We start from the raw sequence: 21,358 nt of genomic DNA on the forward strand, positions 1-21,358 counted from the left end.
CCAACATTCGATCATTTCAACATACGATGGCCTCTCAGAGGCGGCATCAACATACGATGCTTTTATATATGTCGGGGCCATCGCATAAACGGCTATCCTCCAGCGCAGACTGCTTCAGCTGCCCCCGGATAGCCCCGTGTGGTCCGCTGACGATCACTTACCTGTCCTCGGGGCTCCGGCGCGTCCTCTTCGGGATCCCCTGCATCGTCGTCGCTCTCCATCGTCGTCATCATGTCGCTGCGCACGCCGTCCCTTCATCCAATAGGAGCAGCGTGCGTAACAACGTGATGGCGGCGACGGAGAGCGAGGATGCCGGGGAAGCAGAGGCCTTGCCATCCAGGGCAGCGATGACGAGCGGTGATGGTCCGGAGCGGTGGGGACAGGTGAGTATAACCTCCAATACCAGTGGTCTTCAACCACCGTTGGCTGTCCGGGCATGCTGGGTGTTGTAGTTTTGCAACATCTGGAGGTCCGCAGGTTGTAGACCACTGTCCTATACTTTACATTGCACGTATCCCTCAACATACGATGGTTTCAACAAACGATTTGGAACGGATTACCATCGTATGTTGGGGGGACCACTGTATCTAACTACTTACGGGGGGCTTCTACCTATTAGGGGACATTTCCTATCTACCTACTTATTGGGGGCTTCTACCTAATAGGGTGATTTTCTCACTACATACTGGAGCACTACAGATGTCCTTTTAATGATAAGTGTCAGTGAGGGCCTCATGTTTGAGTTTCGCCTAAGGCTTCACAAAGTCCAGAGCCGCCTCCGCTGTCACATGACATTACCGATAACCGGTAATCGGTAGCAAACAGTTATCTCTCCTGACATCCCCATACACATAATCAATTAAGCTCGGCCAAACGTTCCTCTGTTGTCTATGGGGGAGGGGACAGGGGTGGTAAGCCACAGCCTGACTGCTCTACTGTCAGCTTATCCCCCATGAACAAGAGGGTTGTGCATTGAAGATCCAATATGTCCGACATAATCTGTCAGTGGAGAGTTTGGGGCACGCCATACACCGCCGCAGCAGGTCCCGCCTACTTTAGTGGTCATCTAATTGGTCATCTAATGACGTCTTTCTATATGTTCTTCTGCGCTCACAGATAATGGAGGAAGAGAAAGACGTGAATCAGATTGGGAAAACAGGACCGAGATCGACAGAAGACAAGAGCCAAGGTGACGCTCCGCAGAAGTATGAAGGACAGGATCCGGCTGAGGCGCAGGAGAGCGCCCCCCAAGTCCAAATTGGAAACAGAAAAGTAGACGACATGAGATATATGATCAGCTCCACCAACTGGTACTGACCAGGGGTTTTCTGAGGAGCCATGGGGTCTGGGTCAAACTCATCATCCATAAGGTCCATAAAGCTCCATAAGAGTCCATAAAGGTCCATAAAGGTCTACATTGGATGACATGATTCCCCTTCTGTTCGTGCGTGTGTCGTCTGTCTTCCATGAGCCTCTCCTATCAGACTAGATATCGTAGTTGGATCATGTGACTATGAAGGACTCCAGTCATTTGTGGATCCTCCTATTGTATCTCGTGAAGTGTGTGGAGCAGTGGCCTCAAACTGTGGCCCTCCAGATGTTGCAAAAGTTCAATTCTCAGCATGCCCGGACAGCCAACGGAGGACCACTGGACAAAGGAATGAGATGAGAGGGAAGCCTTGATTTACCTTTAAAGGGGTACTACAGTGGAAAACATTTTTCTTTAAATCTATGATCTCAAAGTAAAAAGGTACTAGCTAGAGATGAGCGAATTTACAGTAAATTCGATTCGTCACGAACTTCTCGGCTAGGCAGTTGATGACTTTTCCTGCGTAAATTAGTTCAGCTTTCCGGTGCTCCCGTGGGCTGGAAAAGGTGGATACAGTCCTAGGAGACTCTTTTCTAGGACTGTATCCACCTTTTCCAGCCCACCGGAGCACCTGAAGGCTGAACTAATTTACGCAGGATAAGTCATCAACTGCCGAGCCGAGAAGTTCGTGACGAATCGAATTTACTGTAAGTTCGCTCATCTCTAGTGCTAGCCGGCACCACCATTGTATATGTCCACTGTGCAAAAATAGCTCCAGATATCGGACCCAGGTGTACAAGTCGGCATAGAAGAACTGACGCTACACGCTGAGATATATAGACAGCAATTCATATAACTCCACAAAAATGAAAAAAGAAGCGGAGCGCTCACCAGTCCATTACGGGCAGAACAAACAGATACGATAATCCACGGACCTAGGACCGGTCCAAGTAGGGACGGATGGAACCGGGGGGGGAGCTCAGATGCCGGCCGATAAATTACTTCTATTTAAAAATCGTAATCCTTCCAGTACTTATCAGCTGCTGTATGCTCCATAGGAAGTTCTTTTCTTTTTGAATTTCTTTCCAGTCTGACCACAGTGCTCTCTGCTGACACCTCTGTCCATGTGAGCTACTGTCCAGAGGTTTACTATGGGAAATTGTTCCTGCTCTGGACAGTTCCTGACACGGGCAGAGGTGTCAGCAGAGAGCACTGTGGTCAGACTGGAAAGAAATTCAAAAAGAAAAGAACTTCCTCTGGAGCATACAGCTGATAAGTACTGGAAGGATTACGATTTTTAAATAGAAGTAATTTACAAATCTGTTTAACTTTCTGGCACCAGTTGATTTAACAAAAAATGTTTTCCAGTGGAGTTCCCCTTTAGGCTATGGTTCACACATACAGGATCCTGCGCAGATTTGATGCACAGGATTTGTGACTATCGATTAGAAGCTGCGCTCAGTCATTTAGTTTACATTGAAATCTGCAGCATCAAATCCTGTGCGTCAAATCTGTGTACGTGTGAACGTACCCTTAATGGTCTATTCACACGTACAGTATTCTGTGCAGATTTGATGCGGATTTTCTGCTGCAGATTTCAATGTAAACTGAATGACGAGCACAGCATCAAATCTGCGCAGAATACTGTACGTGTGAATAGACCCTAAAGGTAAATCAAGGCTTCCCTCTCATCTCATCCCTTTGTGCTGTGGGCCTCCAGATGTTGCAAAACGTCAACTCCCAGCTTGCTGGGAGTTGACGTTTTGCAACATCTGGAGGGCCACAGTTTGAGGCCACTGTTCTACACACTTCAAAAGATACAATAGGAGGATCCACAAATGCCTGGAGTCCTTCATAGTTTAACTTTCTGGCACCAGTTGATTAAAAAAAATAAAAAAATAAAGTTTTCCACAGGAGTACCCTTTCAAGGGACAGTGTAGATCCTCTGGAGAAGGCAGACAGGCTTTTGGCTGTCAAACCGTAGGGCTGTAGTTTGAGACCACTGGTGTAGAGCAACATTGGATGATACGGGTGAAACGTTGGATGGGAAGGACTGATGGACTTTGCGGACTGTATTACACTAAGTCTATGGTGCCAAGACAATCACTTCTGTCCAGTAGATCCATTTGGGTCTTCAGAACCGCAGTTGGGTTGGGACAAAATTGGAATAGAAGCCACCATTATTGGACAAGTTTTCAGATTTTTTGGTCAACATGAGGAACCTTCACATGAATCACCAATGGTTCTCCGGATGACAAGGCACAATGAGGACTGTGGACAACCAGAGATGGAGTCTCGCGGAATGCGATGGTGTCTTGCGGACTGCAATGGTGTCTCGTGGACTGCGATGGTGTCTCGCGGACTGCGATGGGGTCTCGCGGACTGCGATGGTGTCTCGCGGACTGCGATGGTGTCTCGTGGACTGCGATGGGGTCTCGCGGACTGCGATGGTGTCTCGCGGACTGCGATGGTGTCTCGCGGACTGCGATGGTGTCTCGCGGACTGCGATGGTGTCTCGCGGACTGCGATGGTGTCTCGCGGACTGCGATGGTGTCTCGCGGACTGCGATGGTGTCTCGCGGACTGCGATGGTGTCTCGCGGACTGCGATGGGGTCTCGCGGACTGCGATGGGGTCTCGCGGACGGCATCAATGTATGAAGACATAATAGGGTGGTCGTTTTTCCTAAAATTAAAGTCTAGTTTTTGAGAAATCATTTGTAGTCCTCTGTGCTGGTGGTGTCCCCTGTAGATCATCACTTCTGGGGCCTCCTTGTCCCCGATACTGGTGACCACACTGTCTGTACATGTGATGGTCATGTGATGTGGTCACCTGCTGATGGTATAGGGAATATACAGCTCGGGATGGCGCTTCATGGGTGTGGCGCAGTTGACAGCTTTGTTTGGCGCTCCCGACGGGACAATGTTTGGGCTCCGAGATCATAGCCAAAAAGACGGCAACTATCTGAGGCAGTGTTTCCCAACCAGGGTGCCTCCAGCTGTTGCAAAACTACAACTCCCAGCATGCCCGGACAGCCGTTGGCTGTCCGGGCATGCTGGGAGTTGTAGTTTTGCAACAGCTGCAGGCACCCTGGTTGTGAAACACTGATCTGAGGGCTTCTGTTCCTGGGATTGTGCGGGGTCTCAAAACTCAGACCTCCACCCCACCAGGACATTGCGGCAGTCACACTCACTGGCCACTTCATTAGGTACTATCTGTTATATCTGTTCAATTGCTTGTGAACACAAATAGATCATCAGCCAATCATATGGCAGCAACTCTATGCATTTAGGCATGTAGACGCGGTCAAGACAACCTGCTAAAGTTAAAACCGACTATCAAAAAAGGGGATTTAGGTGACTGTGAACGTGGCATGATTGTTGGGGCTAGATGGGCTGATGTACTGCACTGTTATAGGGGCACTGTGTCTATTACTGTTATAGGGTCACTGTGTCTGGTGCTGTTATAGGGGCACTGTGTCTATTACTGTTATAGGGGCACTGTGTCTATTACTGTTATAGGGTCACTGTGTCTGGGGCTGTTATAGGGGCACTGTGTCTATTACTGTTATGGGGGCACTGTGTCTGGGGCTGTTATAGGGGCACTGTGTCTATTACTGTTATAGGGGCACTGTGTCTATTACTGTTATAGGGTCACTGTGTCTGGGGCTGTTATAGGGGCACTGTGTCTATTACTGTTATGGGGGCACTGTGTCTGGTGCTGTTATAGGGGCACTGTGTCTATTACTGTTATAGGGTCACTGTGTCTGGGGCTGTTATAGGGGCACTGTGTCTATTACTGTTATGGGGGCACTGTGTCTGGTGCTGTTATAGGGGCACTGTGTCTGGTGCTGTTATAGGGGCACTGTGTCTGGTGCTGTTGTAAGGGCACTGTGTCTATTACTGTTATAGGGGACACTGTGTCTGGTGCTGTTATAGGGGCACTGTGTCTATTACTGGTATAGGGGCACTGTGTCTATTACTGTTATAGGGGCACTGTGTCTGGCTCTGTTATAGGGGCACTGTGTCTATTACTGTTATAGGGGCACTGTGTCTATTACTGTTATAGGGGCACTGTGTCTGGTGCTGTTATAGGGGCACTGTGTCTGGTGCTGTTATAGGGGCACTGTGTCTATTACTGTTATAGGGGCACTGTGTCTATTACTGTTATATGGGCACTGTGTCTGGTGCTGTTATAGGGGCACTGTGTCTGGTGCTGTTATAGGGGCACTGTGTCTATTACTGTTATAGGGGCACTGTGTCTATTACTGTTATAGGGGCACTGTGTCTATTACTGTTATAGGGGCACTGTGTCTATTACTGTTATAGGGGCACTGTGTCTGGTGCTGTTATAGGGGCACTGTGTCTATTACTGTTATAGGGGCACTGTGTCTATTACTGTTATAGGGGCACTGTGTCTGGTGCTGTTATAGGGGCACTGTGTCTATTACTGTTATAGGGGCACTGTGTCTATTACTGTTATAGGGGCACTGTGTCTGGTGCTGTTATAGGGGCACTGTGTCTATTACTGTTATAGGGGACACTGTGTCTGGTGCTGTTATAGGGGCACTGTGTCTATTACTGTTATAGGGGCACTGTGTCTGGTGCTGTTATAGGGGCACTGTGTCTATTACTGTTATAGGGGCACTGTGTCTATTACTGTTATAGGGGCACTGTGTCTATTAATGTTATAGGGGCACTGTGTCTATTACTGTTATAGGGGCACTGTGTCTATTACTGTTATAGGGGCACTGTGTCTGGTGCTGTTATAGGGGCACTGTGTCTATTACTGTTATAGGGGCACTGTGTCTGGTGCTGTTATAGGGGCACTGTGTCTATTACTGTTATAGGGGCACTGTGTCTATTACTGTTATAGGGGCACTGTGTCTATTACTGTTATAGGGGCACTGTGTCTATTACTGTTATAGGGGCACTGTGTCTGGTGCTGTTATAGGGGCACTGTGTCTATTACTGTTATAGGGGCACTGTGTCTATTACTGTTATAGGGGCACTGTGTCTATTACTGTTATAGGGGCACTGTGTCTGGCTCTGTTATAGGGGCACTGTGTCTGGTGCTGTTATAGGGGCACTGTGTCTATTACTGTTATAGGGGCACTGTGTCTGGTGCTGTTATAGGGGCACTGTGTCTATTACTGTTATAGGGGCACTGTGTCTGGTGCTGTTATAGGGGCACTGTGTCTATTACTGTTATAGGGGCACTGTGTCTATTACTGTTATAGGGGCACTGTGTCTATTACTGTTATAGGGGCACTGTGTCTATTACTGTTATAGGGGCACTGTGTCTATTACTGTTATAGGGGCACTGTGTCTATTACTGTTATAGGGGCACTGTGTCTATTACTGTTATAGGGGCACTGTGTCTATTACTGTTATAGGGGCACTGTGTCTATTACTGTTATAGGGGCACTGTGTCTATTACTGTTATAGGGGCACTGTGTCTGGTGCTGTTATAGGGGCACTGTGTCTGGTGCTGTTATAGGGGCACTGTGTCTGGTGCTGTTATAGGGGCACTGTGTCTATTACTGTTATAGGGGCACTGTGTCTATTACTGTTATAGGGGCACTGTGTCTATTACTGTTATAGGGGCACTGTGTCTGGTGCTGTTATAGGGGCACTGTGTCTATTACTGTTGTAGGGGCACTGTGTCTGGTGCTGTTATAGGGGCACTGTGTCTGGTGCTGTTATAGGGGCACTGTGTCTGGCTCTGTTATAGGGGCACTGTGTCTATTACTGTTATAGGGGCACTGTGTCTGGTGCTGTTATAGGGGCACTGTGTCTATTACTGTTATAGGGGCACTGTGTCTATTACTGTTGTAGGGGCACTGTGTCTGGTGCTGTTATAGGGGCACTGTGTCTATTACTGTTATAGGGGCACTGTGTCTATTACTGTTATAGGGGACACTGTGTCTATTACTGTTATAGGGGCACTGTGTCTATTACTGTTATAGGGGCACTGTGTCTGGTGCTGTTATAGGGGCACTGTGTCTATTACTGTTATAGGGGCACTGTGTCTGGTGCTGTTATAGGGGCACTGTGTCTATTACTGTTATAGGGGCACTGTGTCTATTACTGTTATAGGGGCACTGTGTCTATTACTGTTATAGGGGCACTGTGTCTATTACTGTTATAGGGGCACTGTGTCTATTACTGTTATAGGGGCACTGTGTCTATTACTGTTATAGGGGCACTGTGTCTGGTGCTGTTATAGGGGCACTGTGTCTATTACTGTTATAGGGGCACTGTGTCTATTACTGTTATAGGGGCACTGTGTCTATTACTGTTATAGGGGCACTGTGTCTATTACTGTTATAGGGGCACTGTGTCTATTACTGTTATAGGGGCACTGTGTCTATTACTGTTATAGGGGCACTGTGTCTGGTGCTGTTATAGGGGCACTGTGTCTGGTGCTGTTATAGGGGCACTGTGTCTGGTGCTGTTATAGGGGCACTGTGTCTATTACTGTTATAGGGGCACTGTGTCTATTACTGTTATAGGGGCACTGTGTCTATTACTGTTATAGGGGCACTGTGTCTGGTGCTGTTATAGGGGCACTGTGTCTATTACTGTTGTAGGGGCACTGTGTCTGGTGCTGTTATAGGGGCACTGTGTCTGGTGCTGTTATAGGGGCACTGTGTCTGGCTCTGTTATAGGGGCACTGTGTCTATTACTGTTATAGGGGCACTGTGTCTGGTGCTGTTATAGGGGCACTGTGTCTATTACTGTTATAGGGGCACTGTGTCTATTACTGTTGTAGGGGCACTGTGTCTGGTGCTGTTATAGGGGCACTGTGTCTATTACTGTTATTGGGGCACTGTGTCTATTACTGTTATAGGGGCACTGTGTCTGGTGCTGTTATAGGGGCACTGTGTCTGGTACTGTTATAGGGGCACTGTGTCTGGTACTGTTATAGGGGCACTGTGTCTATTACTGTTATAGGGGCACTGTGTCTGGTGCTGTTATAGGGGCACTGTGTCTGGTGCTGTTATAGGGGCACTGTGTCTGGTGCTGTTATAGGGGCACTGTGTAGGGCACTTTTTGATCCCAGAAGGCCAGAGGACATGTGCAGTATGATAATTCTCCACAGAACACAAGAGGGTGATAAATCCATCATTTATTACCTCAGCGCTGAACATTACAATGATGAGACTGCAGTGCACACATTGACCACTAGAGGACGCCAACCTATCATTTCTCCAGGGATTTACAGCGAATCCAGGCCACGCCCCTCCTGACTCCCTGTACCTGATTGGCTTCGGAATAACCCCTGCACCACGTGATGCATGTTTCCTCGTTGCTAGGTAACGCTATGCGCTGTAGCAACATTCCCGAGAAACTTTGTATCTAGGACCAAATGATGGCGGCGGAGGCGGACGGAGAGCAGGGGCTGCCGCGGAGCAGCTTCACCACATACATGGCGGAGGGGGAGCAGCTCTACCAGAAAGGGGAGTACTACAAAGCCCAGGAGAGCTTCACCAATGTAAGGCCCGGGGCAGAGGGGTAAATCAGCATCCCCCCTACATACTGGGGCAAAACTACAACTCCCAGCATGCCCTGACAGCCGAAGGCACCAACCAGTATATAGAGCCACAGGTTGGGGATCAGTTCTATATAGAGGATATCACAGTCAGAAGGCTGTCAGGGTATGCTGGGAGTTGTAGTCTTGCAACAGCTGGAGGCACCCTGGTTAGGGATCAGTTCTATATGAGGATATCACAGTCAGAAGGCTGTCAGGGCGTGCTGGGAGTTGTAGTCTTGCAACAGCTGGAGGCACCCTGGTTAGGGATCAGTTCTATATGAGGATATCACAGTCAGAAGGCTGTCAGGGCGTGCTGGGAGTTGTAGTCTTGCAACAGCTGGAGGCACCCTGGTTAGGGATCAGTTCTATATGAGGATATCACAGTCAGAAGGCTGTCAGGGCGTGCTGGGAGTTGTAGTCTTGCAACAGCTGGAGGCACCCTGGTTAGGGATCAGTTCTATATGAGGATATCACAGTCAGAAGGCTGTCAGGGCATGCTGGGAGTTGTAGTGTTGAAACAGCTGGAGAGCCACAGGTTGAAGATCAGTGCTATATAGAGGATCTCACAGTAAGACTGCTGGGCATGCTGGGAGTTGTAGTTTCTCAACAGCTGGAGGCATCCTGGTTAGGGATCAGTTCTATATCATGAGAGCTTCACCTATGTAAGGCCCGGGGCAGAGGGGTAAACCAGTATCCCCCTACATACTGGGGCAAAACTACAACTCCCAGCATGCCCTGACAGCCTTCGGCTGTCAGGGCATGCTGGGAGTTGTAGTTTTGCACCTGTATGTAGAGCCACAGGTTGGGGATCAGTGTTATATAGAGGATCTCACAGTCAGAAGGCTGTCTGGGCATGCTGGGAGTTGTAGTCTTGAAGCAGCTGGAGAGCCACAGGTTGAAGGTCAGTACTATATAGAGGATCTCACAGTAAGACGGCTGTAATGGCATGCTGGGAGTTGTAGTTTCTCAACAGCTGGAGGCATCCTGGTTAGGGATCAGTTCTATATAAGGATCTGACCGCCAGAAGGCTGTCAGGGCATGCTGGGAGTTGTAGTCTTGCAACAGCTGGAGGCACCCTGGTTAGGGATCAGTTCTATATAAGGATCTGACCGCCAGAAGGCTGTCAGGGCATGCTGGGAGTTGTAGTTTGTGGGATCAGTGCTACATAGAAGATTGCACAGTCGGAAGGCTGTCAGGGCATGCTGGGAGTTGTTGTTTTTAAACAGCTGGAGAGCTGCAGGTGGGCAGTCAGTGCTATATAGAGGATCTCACAGTAAGACTGCTGTCAGGACATGCTGGGAGTTGTAGTTTCTCAACAGCTGTAGGCACCCTGGTTAGGGATCAGTTCTATATGAGGAGCTCACCGTCAGAAGGCTGTCAGGGCATGCTGGGAGTTGTAGTCTTGCAACAGCTGGAGGCACCCTGGTTAGGGATCAGTTATATATAGGGGATCTCACTGTGAGAAGGCTGTCAGGACATGCTGGGAGTTGTAGTCTTGCAACAGCTGGAGGCACCCTGGTTAGGGATCAGTTCTATATAGAGGATCTCACTGTGAGAAGGCTGTCAGGGCGTGCTGGGAGTTGTAGCCTTGAAACAGCTGGAGAGCCACAGGTTGGGGATCAGCACTATATAGAGGATCTCACAGTCAGAAGGCTGTCAGGGCATGCTGGGAGTTGTAGTTTGTGGGATCACTGCTATATAGAGGATCTCATAGTCAGAAGGCTGTAAGGGCATGCTGGGAGTTGTAGTCCTGCAACAGCTGTCGAGCCACAGGTTGGGGATCAGTGCTGTATACTGCGCCCTGTGAGCCCTACACGAGCCCTGATATTGAGACGGCATTACCTCTAGGGGAGAACAAGGGGAGGCACACAGAGCACGTTGTGTATCCATCTGATCAGAAGGATTTCTAGCCTCAGCACTATAAGGGTTAAAGGAGTACTCCGGAATACAAAAACATATCTCCTATTCTTAGGATAGGGGCGTAGGATATGTTTTTGTATCCCGGAGTACTCCTTTAACCCTTATAGTGCTGAGGCTAGAAATCCTTCTGATCAGATGGATACACATCGTGCTCTGTGTACCGCCCCTTGTTCTCCCCTAGAGGTTTCCCGGAGTACCACTTTAAGCTACGTTTCCATACAACTTGTTTTGCACTTCCAAGATGCAGTATACCTCTGAGACGACCGGGGAGAAGAATGGGGGCGCCAGGGAGCAGTGGTCTACAACCTGTGGAACACCCAGCGTGTACTACAACTCCCAGCATGTATGTACTATTTACTTATAATGGAATGGTTATATTCGGGTGTGACATAGACAAGTCACCTACAAGAGTCTATACCAGTGTTTTTACATCCAGGGTGCCTCCAGCTGCCCAGACAGCCTCCAGCCTGTCTGCTTCCTCCAGGGGATCCACACTGTTCCTGAAAGGTAAATCAAGGCTTCCCTCTCATCTCAGGTCCACAGTTTGGAGACCACTGACACACGTGACCCAATGTTTTGCCCAAAATAAACAATTCAGCTTTGGGCGGACCACAAGCAGGGATGGGTGTGATTCCAGCCTCGGGGACGTCTTTATTGACACGTTTTCCATCGATCTCCTTTCTAGGCTCTGGACTTACAGCCGACCGAGAAGCACTGCCTCGTAGCGCGGTCGAAATGTTTCTTGAAACTCGGGGACCCGGAATCGGCTTTGAAGGATGCGGAGGCCTCGCTACAGGAAGACAAAGATTTCTTTAGAGTAATAGGAAAAATCCAAACAATTGTCTGTAGACTGAATGTCCTGGGCAGGGGGGGGGGGGGGGGGGGGGGGGGCCGCACCGACCTGTGTGAACGTTCCCTTAAAGGGGTACTCCACTACTAGACATCTTATATCCTATCCAAAGATGACATCATCGCCATGCCCCCTCCATTCATGTCTATGGGAGGGGGCGTGTCGGCTGACACGCCCCCTCCTATAGACATGAATGGAGGGGGCGTGGCCGTGACGCCACGATCACAGCCTTTGGCTCCGGGCATTCTGAACAAAATGTTCAGAACACTGTAGCACCGGAGTACCCCTTTAAAGCATACCTGTCATATTTTAGAAAATAATACTGCTTCTATATGTATATTTGGCTCACAAATCCCTCTGTTCTGCTGCTCACTCATTCTGACATCCACTGCTCAGGAAGGGGGGTGTCTGAGGCAAGCACTGAGCCCGCCCTCAATCGCCATGCATTCACTTCCTCCCTGAGTCTGCTGTGCTGTGCCGGGTATCTTCAGCCAATCACTGCAGGCTGCTCTGTAACCCCTCCCTCTCTGTTTTCATGCTGCAGTCTGATAGGACAGGAGTGAGCACAGAGGAGTGCTAGTCCCGCCCTCACTTCCTGGACTTTGTTCCAGCCTGTGCTTAATGAGAGAAGGTTACACCTATATTGTGTTTTAGCACCAAAGGCCGTATTTTCAGATGCTCCTTTTTTCTTCTTTCAGGGTCTATACCAGAAAGCAGAGGCTCTCTATGCTATGGGGGATTTTGAATTTGCCCTTGTCTTCTATCACAGAGGGTACAGGTTACGCCCCGAACTCCAGGAATTTCGTCTGGGAATCCAGAAGGCTCAGGAAGCTATTGAAAACTCTGTTGGCAGTGAGTGCTGAGTGCTTCAGGTCTATTTTTTTATTTGGTCCTGATCTTGTCCATGGGCCTATATCCTGGTTTTCATCCTTTTATGGCTCCTAATTCCTTTGTTTATGTCGTTCACACTGCATGCAGTTCACTGAGGAGGAGGGGGTGTTCCCCTACTTGCCCTCACTTCCCATGTGGGAACTTCCTCCCTCACTCCAGAGTGTCAGTTCTGTTTGCTGAGGCTCTGTGACACCCCCGGCTCACACAACAGGCTGATTGACAAGTCAAGAGCCTGTAACTTGCTTTACCCGGTCATTAGGGAAGCCGTCAGTGTGGTCTTCCATTGCTGGACCTCCCTGACTGCCGACTATGGGGGAGATTTATCAAAGCCTGTGCAGAGGAAGAGTGGTGCAGTTGCCCATAGCAACCAATCAGATTGCTTCTTTCATTTTCCACAGGCCTCTTTAGAGGCCTGTGGAAAATGAAAGAAGCAATCTGATTGGTTGCTATGGGCAACTGCACCACTCTTCCTCTGCACAGGTTTTGATAAATCTCCCCCTATGTGGCTTTTTAACAAGATTTTTTTAGTTGCTAAAAAAATAGTCTGAAAAATTGTACTTACATTTTAATGGGAATATGTCTTTAGATTTTAGAAATCGAGTTTTTACATGAAACATATTTTTTTAACATTTTTTTTTTGTTTACATTTAATGCGCCCTAATTTTCCATTTTACTATATACATTTTAAATTGTTCCGAAATCTTGCAATTCCCACTCAGGCCACTAGGCCTGAGTCATCACAGTTCAGAGTACAGTAAAAGGTGACACCAGTGTATAGATAAGGCGGGATCAGACCACTCACAATAGGTGACACCAGAATATAGATAAGATGGGATAAAACCATTCACAATAGGTGACATCAATGTATGGATATGATAGCATCAGGCCATTTACAATAGGTGACATCAGTATATAGATAAGGGGGGGATCAGACCATTCACAATAGGTGACACCAGAATATAAATGGTAATAGTCAGGTCGGCACTTCTGTCTGTGGTGGGGGTGCATGAGGTGGGGCAAGTTCAGTATATGGAATATAAACCAAGCACTCACCGGTAATGCTAAATCATGTAGATTTATTAATCCATAGTAGAAATAATTACATGAAGGACGTGTTTCAGCATATTGCCTATAGGCAGCAAGCTGAGGAAGGCAATATGCCGAAACGCGTCCTTCATGTAATTATTTCTACTATAGATAAATAAATCTACATGATTTAACATTACCAGTGAGTGCTGGGTTTCTATTCCATATACCAAAATATAAATAGGATGGGATCAGGCCATTCACAATAGGTGACATCAGTATATGGATAGGATGGCATCAGGCCATTCACAATTGGTGACACTAGTATGTAGATAAGGCAGGATCAGGCCATTCACAATATTTTACATCAGTATATAGATAAAATGGGATCAGACCAATCACATTAGGTGACACCAGAACAGGCATAGGCAACCTTCGGCGCTGCAGATGTTTTGGACTACATCTCCCATGATCCTCTTACAGCCAAAATGCTTCTAAAGCATCATGGGAGATGTAGTCCAAAACATCTGCAGTGCCGAAGGTTGCCTATACCTGCACCAGAATATAGATAAGATGGCATCAGACCAATATATAGATAAGATGGGATCAGGACATTCACAATATGGGGGTCACTGCAGTCAAAGGTGATTGCAGTCATAGGGCTTCAGCTTAAAGGGGGTACTCCGCTGCTCATCGTTTGGAACAAACTGTTCTGAACGCTGGAGCCGGCGCCTGGAACTCGTGACATCATAGCCCCGCCCCTTCAATGCAAGTCTATGGGAGGGGGCGTGACGGCTGTCACGCCCCCTCCCATAGATTTGCATTGAGGGGGTGGGGCGTGACATCATGAGGGGCGGGGCTATGGCGTGACTACCTCCCACCCGGTGCCGACTGTTTGTTCCATACGCTGAGCAGTGGAGTACCCCTTTAACTCAGTGCTGCCATTGTGTTTATACAGCCGCCTTAGCGGAGATTCCATGTGCAGTAGACGCGGGGACACGGCTCGGACATGCTCCACCCCCATTAACCGCAATGGTCGGCTATGCAGAATTCTGGCTGCGGCACCGTAAATTCTGTACTGTGAATGGGCCCATAAAGTGAACACATAGAAATGATGAAGAACATATGTAACGAGATCTGTTTATTTTCCTATTTTAGCTCCGGCTTCTGTAAGGCTAGAAAACAAGGAGGGAATGGCGTTTCTTAGCAAGCAAGAAGAGGTGAGTGACGACGTATTATTTACCTGCTCACTGTGTTAATCGTAAACGCGTATAAGCGTGCAACCAGCTCGCTAGTGAAGGAAGGCGATTGTGTCGCTGTCTTTTTTTTTTATCAACTGGATCCAGATTTGTGAATTACTTGTATTAAAAAAAATATTAACCCTTCCATCACTTATCAGCTGCTGTATGCTCCACAGGAAGTTGTGTAGTTCTTTCCAGTCTGACCACAGTGCTCTATGCTGACACCTCTGTCCATGTCAGGAACTGTCCAGAGCAGGAAAGGTTTTCTATGGGGATTTGCTCCTACTCTGGACAGTTCCTGACATGGACAGAGGTGTCAGCATAGAGCACTGTGGTCAGACTGGAAAGAACTACACAACTTCCTGTGGAGAATACAGCAGCTGATAAGTGATGGAAGGGTTAATATTTTTCATTAAGTAATTTACAAATCTGTTTAACTTTCTGTCACCAGTTGATTAAAAAAAAAAAATTCCAGTGGAGTACCCCTTTAAGTAATATATGGCCACCAACAGAACAGATTGAGTTAAAGGGGTTGTCCAGCTTTATAGGAACTTTTCCTCATCTTATTATCACCCCTCTTACCCATCAGAGAGTATATGTGATTTCACATTTAGGGGCGGTTGTCTTTATTTTTCTAGTAAAGGAGATGACCGGTAAACATCTAATCCCCCTGGGCCTAACAAGGACATTGATCATTTCTGTGGCTTAAATGTGTAACCCTTTCCCTGCCTGTCACATCTAGAAGTGAATAAAACAAACCCATAGAAACCAAGTTCGGTCACAACTTTGCCAAAAATTTGGTTCAGCTAGAATCTGAACTTCGGGTGGTTCAGTTCGGAATAACCTGTTAAAATAATATCAGCCACCTAGCAGAAAGGAGGAGGAGGAAGGATCACATGACCTCGGGAAATCCCTTAATTCCTTTTAAATAGCTCTCCCAGCAGGCAGGAGGCAGTATAGGGGTGATGTCAGAGCCACTATAAAACCCTATGCACATAGATTCAGCAGCCATTTCAGAGACTGCAGGTGTTAGGTGAAGATCTCTGTGAGGGGCAGTGAGCAGGAGTAGGCACCACAAATATAATAATTGTAGAGAGCGTTCTGCATCTGTTTTATTAAAGGTTAATTGTACCAGTTTTTTTTTTTTTACACTAATGGTTAAAAAGCTGTGCATAGAGGATTTTGTGTCACTTTCTAGGATGCCAATCCTTTTGCTGCACCCCAAAATGGGAATCATTTTTCACAGCTTGTATAAAGCCATTGGGGGAGAAAACAGCCCAGAAATACTATAGATACTCTCCTAGATGACCTAGCAGTGTTTTACAAGGCTTTAAAGGGGTACTCCACTGACCAGCATTCAGAACATTTCGTTACGAATGCTGTGTGTGCGCAGTGGGGGTAGCCACGCCCCCTCATGACGTCTTGCCACGTCCCCTCAATGGAATTCTATGGGAGATGCCCCATCCCATAGACTTGCATTGAGACTGCCATGCGTGGCAGGACGTGACATCAAGAGGGGGCGTGGCCGACCCTCACAGGAACTAAATGTTCCGAACGCTGGCCAGTGGAGTACCCCTTTAACCTGTTGGGGACGAAGGGCGTATGCATACGCCCTTGCGTCCTGGTACTTAAGGACGAAGGGCGTATCCATACGCCCGTGGGAATTTCGGCCTCCGCCGCGCGCCGGGCGGGGACCGGGCCGGGGTGACTGCTGATATCTATCAGCAGGCACCCCGTGCAAATGCCCAGGGGGGTCATTAGACCCCCCCATGTCGGCGATCGGCGCAAATCGCAAGTGAATTCACACTTGCGATTTGCGCCGATTCCGGGTCATTACGGGTCTATGGTGACCCGGTGACCCGGAATAGAAGGGGGATCGCGGGTGTCTAAAACACCCACGATCCCCCTAAAGCGATAGGAGTGAGGTGGCAGAGTTGCCACCCCTCCTATCTCTGCTATTGGTGGTCTAGACGCGACCACCAATAGCAGATTAGGGGCGGAGGGGTTTACTTTCGTTTGCCCCGTCCTGCCCTCCCACAATAGGCGGGGCAGAACGGGGAAAATGAAGAGGAGCGGCGCCGGAGTCCACTTACCCCTCCGGAGGCAGCGGAGCGACGGAGATCTGCGGCGGCGTGCGGCAGAAGAGGACGGCTCCCGGATGCGACGGAAGCCGGTGAGTAGATGCCTAGCAGCATCTAGAGGGCTACAGTCTGAGACCACTATAGTGGTCTCTAGACTGTAGCCCTCCAGATGTTGCAAAACTACAACTCCCAGCATGCCCAGACAGCTGTTTGCTGTGTGGGCATGCTGGAATTTGTAGTTTTGCAACAGCTGGAGGTCTGCAGTTTAGAGACCACTGCACAGTGATCTCTATACTGCCCTCTAGATCTTGCAAAACTACTACTCCTAGCATGCCCACACAGCTGTTTGCTGTCTGGGCATGCTGGGAGTTGTAGTTTTGCAACATCTGGAGGTCCACAGTTTGGAGATCACTGTTCAGTGGTCTCTAAATTGTAGCACTCCAGATGTTGCAAAACTACAAATTCCAGCATGCCCACACATAAAACAGCTGTCTCGGCATGCTGGGAGTTGTAGTTGCGTACCTCCAGCTGTTGCATAACTACATATCCCAGCATGCCCTTCTGTGATCAGACATGCTGGGAATTGTAGTTTTGCAACAGCTGGAGGCACACTGGTTGGAAAATACTGAGTTAGGTAACAGAACCCAACTCAGTATTTTCCAACCAGTGTGCCTCCAGCTGTTTCAAAACTACAACTCCCAGCATGTACTGACAGACCGTGCATGCTGGGAGTTGTAGTTTTGCAACAGCTGGAGGCTCATTGGTTGGAAAATACTGAGTTAGGTAACAGAACCTAACTGAAGGTTTTCCAACCAGTGTGCCTCCAGCTGTTGCAAAACTACAACTCCCAGCATGTACTGACAGACCGTGCATGCTGGGAGTTGTAGTTTTGCAACAGCTGGAGGCTCACTGGTTGGAAAATACTGAGTTAGGTAACAGAACCTAACTGAAGGTTTTCCAACCAGTGTGCCTCCAGCTGTTGCAAAACTACAACTCCCAGCATGTACTGACAGACCGTGCATGCTGGGAGTTGTAGTTTTGAAACAGCTGGAGGTTTGCCCCCCCCCCCCCCCCATGTGAACGTACAGGGTACATTCACATGGGCGGGTTTACAGCAAGTTTCCTGCTTCAAGTATGAGCTGCGGCAAATTTTTCACCGCAGCGCAAATTACTAGCGGGAAACTCACCGTAACCCGCCAGTGTGAATGTACCCTAAAAACACTACACTACACTAACACCTAATAAAGAGTAAAACACTACATATACACCCCCTTACACTGTCTCCCCCCCCCCCCCCCCCCCAATAAAAATGAAAAACGTATTGTACAGCAGTGTTTCCAAAACGGAGCCTCCAGCTGTTGCAAAACTACAACTCCCAGCATTTCCGGACAGCCACTGATTGTTCAGGCATGCTGGGAGTTTAGCAACAGCTGGAGGCACCCTGTTTGGGAATCACTGGCGTAGAATACCCCTATGTCCACCCCTATGCAATCCCTAATTTAGTCCTCAAATGCGCATGGCGCTCTCTCACTTTGGAGCCCTGTCGTATTTCAAGGAAACAGTTTAGGGACACATATGGGGTATCGCCGTACTCGGGAGAAATTGCACTACAATTTTTGGGGGGCTTTTTCTCCTTTTATCCCTTATGAAAAGGAAAAGTTGGGGTCTACACCAGCCTGTTAGTGTAAAAAAAAAATTTTACACTAACATGCTGGTGTTGCCCTTTACTTTTTAAGGAAAAAAAGACCCCCAAAATTTGTAACGCAATTTCTGCTGAGTACGGAAATACCCCATATGTGGGCGTAAAATGCTCTGCGGACGCACAACAAGGCTCAGGAGTGAGAGCGCACTATGTACATTTGAGGCCGAAATTGGTGATTTGCACAGGGGTGGCTGATTTTACAGCGGTTCTGACATAAATGCAAAATAATAAATACCCACATGTGACCCCATTTTAGAAACTACACCCCTCACGGAATGTAATAAGGGGTACAGTGAGTATTTACGCCCCACAGGGGTCTGACAGATTTTTGGAACAGTGGTCTGTGAAAATGAAAAATTTAATTTTTTTGTTTGCACAGCCCACTGTTCCAAATATCTGTCAAACGCCAGTGGGGTGTAAATGCTCACTGTACCCCTTATTACATTCCGTGAGGGGTGTAGTTTCCAAAATGGGGTCACATGTGGGGGGGTCCACTGTTCTGGCACCACGGGGGGGCTTTGTAAATGCACATGGCCCCCGACTTCCATTCCAAACAAATTATCTCTCTAAAAGCTCAATGGCGCTCCTTCTCTTCTGAGCATTGTAGTTCACTCGCAGTGCACTTGACGTCCAAACATGGGGTATTTCCATACATACATAATGGGGTTACAAATTTTGGGGGGCATTTCTCCTACTACCATTTGTAAAAAAGTAAAATTTGGGGAAAAACCAGCATTTTAGTGGAAAAATTATTTTTTTTCATTTACACATCCGACTTTAACAAAAAGTTGTCAAACACCTGTGGGGTGTTAAGGCTCACCGTACCCCTTGTTACGTTCCTTGAGGGGTGTCGTTTCCATAATAGTGTGCAATGTGGGGGTTTTTGCTGTCCTGGCACCATAGGGGCTTCCTAAATGGGACATGCCCCCCAAAAACCATTTCAGAAAAACTCACTCTCCTAAATCCCCTTGTTGCTCCTTCGCTTCTGAGCCCTCTACTGCGCCCGCCGAACACTTTACATAGACATATGAGGTATTTTCTTACTCGAGAGAAATTGGGTTACAAATTTTGAGAGGATTTTTTTTCCTTTTACCCCTTGTAAAAATTCAAAAACTGGGTCTACAAGAACATGCGAGGGTAAAAAATGAAGATTTTGAATTTTCTCCTTCACTTTGCTGCTATTCCTGTGAAACACCTAAAGGGTTAATACACTTATTGAATGTCATTTTGAATACTTTGAGGGGTGCAGTTTTTATAATGGGGTCATTTATCGGGTATTTCTAACCAGAAGACCCTTCAAATCCACATCAAACCTGAACTGGTCCCTGAAAAATTCCGATTTTGAAAATTTTGCGAAAAATTGGAAAATTGTTGCTGAACTTTGAAGCCCTCTGGTGTCTTCCAAAAGTAAAAACTCATCAATTTTTTGATGCAAACATAAAGTAGACATATTGTATATGTGAATCAATGTATAATTTATTTGGAATATCCATATTCCTTATAAGCAGAGAGCTTCAAAGTTAGAAAAATGCTAAATTTTCAAATTTTTCATGAAATTTTCAAATTTTTCACCAAGAAAGGATGCAAGTATCGCCGAAAATTTACCACTAACATAAAGTAGAATATGTCACGAAAAAACTATATCGGAATCAAATTTATAAGTAAAAGCATTCCAGAGTTATTAATGCTTAAAGTGACAGTGGTCAGATTTGCAAAAAATGCTCCCGTCCTTAGGGTCATAATGGGCTCCGTCCCCAAGGGGTTAAGGGCTCTTAAACAAGTGTTATGCATACAATTTTGGACTACTGGTGGAGTACAGATTTGGACAGAACTAGTTTGGTCCGAACCAGAACTTTTTGACAGAGTTCGGAGAACCGGCAGAGACAAACTTTCGAAAGGTTCGCTCCCTCTCTAGTCATGGCAGGTTTGACACTTTAGCATCCAAGGTCGCATGTGGTACGTCATGGCTACTAGTGAGCACGTCTCGGGTTCTATAAAAGATGGAGCCTGGGATTTTAAGGTGAAAAACATCTTATCCCCTATCAAAAGGATAGGGGATAAGATGTCTGATCGCTGGGGTCCCACCGCGATCGCCGTGGCGGCACCCTAGTCATCCATGCACAGAGCGAACTCCACTCCGTGCCGGATGACTGGCGTCTACAGTCTACACGCCCCCTCCATTCAGGTCTATGGGAGGAGAGGTGACAGCTACATACTAGCCGTCACGCCCCCTCCCATAGACATGGATGGAGGGGGCGTGGCGTGATGTCACGAACACGGAATCTCCGCACATCCGCGTTCTGGATGCCGCTGCTGCTGGCCCGGAGATCGCGGGGGTCCCCAGCAGCGAGACCTCCACGATCTAACATCTTATCCGCTATCTTTTTGATAGGGGATAAGATGTTTATTGCCGGAGTGCCCCTTTAAAACAAGATCGGGATCGCAGCTCTAGCTTTTACTTATACTGAGCTACAGCCTCTAGAATAAGGGTCAGGTGGGCTCCGAGCCGCATATACAAAAGTGTTACAATCGCACAATGTGTAAGGTGTCTAAATATAGGAGTAAAGAGAAATAATATCTGTATGTTTTTTGGTAATAGAGCAAAAAGGCGAAACAAAAAGCTCCAGCAAAGGTTCCCAAAAAAGACCAAAAGCAGCAGAAGAAGGTGGACCCTTCAAAAAGCCAGAAGACTGCCCGACAGCTGTTGGGGAAGCTCTACAATGACATGGAGTATCTGGAGACACTGTTAAAGGATGAAGGTGGGTAAATGGTTAATGTTCTTATGTAATGGTACAACCTGTGTA

The 21,358-nt window shown here is 47.6% G+C and overlaps 1 protein-coding gene across 4 annotated transcripts in view; it reads left to right on the plus strand.

Annotated features, from left to right (window-relative positions):
• Positions 1 to 21,358, plus strand: part of ODAD4 (outer dynein arm docking complex subunit 4) — a 38,496-nt gene that overhangs the window by 643 nt on the left and 16,495 nt on the right. For 2 of the 4 annotated variants that reach the window (XM_056548638.1, XM_056548639.1), the window contains exons 2-6: positions 1,117 to 1,310; positions 11,449 to 11,580; positions 12,312 to 12,465; positions 14,689 to 14,750; positions 21,154 to 21,313. In XM_056548638.1, the coding sequence (XP_056404613.1) occupies positions 12,345 to 12,465; positions 14,689 to 14,750; positions 21,154 to 21,313 (343 nt within the window). In that variant the 5' untranslated portion in view covers positions 1,117 to 1,310; positions 11,449 to 11,580; positions 12,312 to 12,344. Of the gene's footprint in view, positions 1 to 1,116; positions 1,311 to 8,575; positions 8,805 to 11,448; positions 11,581 to 12,311; positions 12,466 to 14,688; positions 14,751 to 21,153; positions 21,314 to 21,358 lie in introns of those variants that run through there. The other 2 variants (XR_008849279.1, XM_056548637.1) reach the window with 2 other exon arrangements.

Source organism: Hyla sarda, chromosome 12 (genome assembly GCF_029499605.1).
Source record: "Hyla sarda isolate aHylSar1 chromosome 12, aHylSar1.hap1, whole genome shotgun sequence".
In the NCBI taxonomy this organism is placed as follows: Eukaryota; Metazoa; Chordata; class Amphibia; order Anura; family Hylidae; genus Hyla; species Hyla sarda.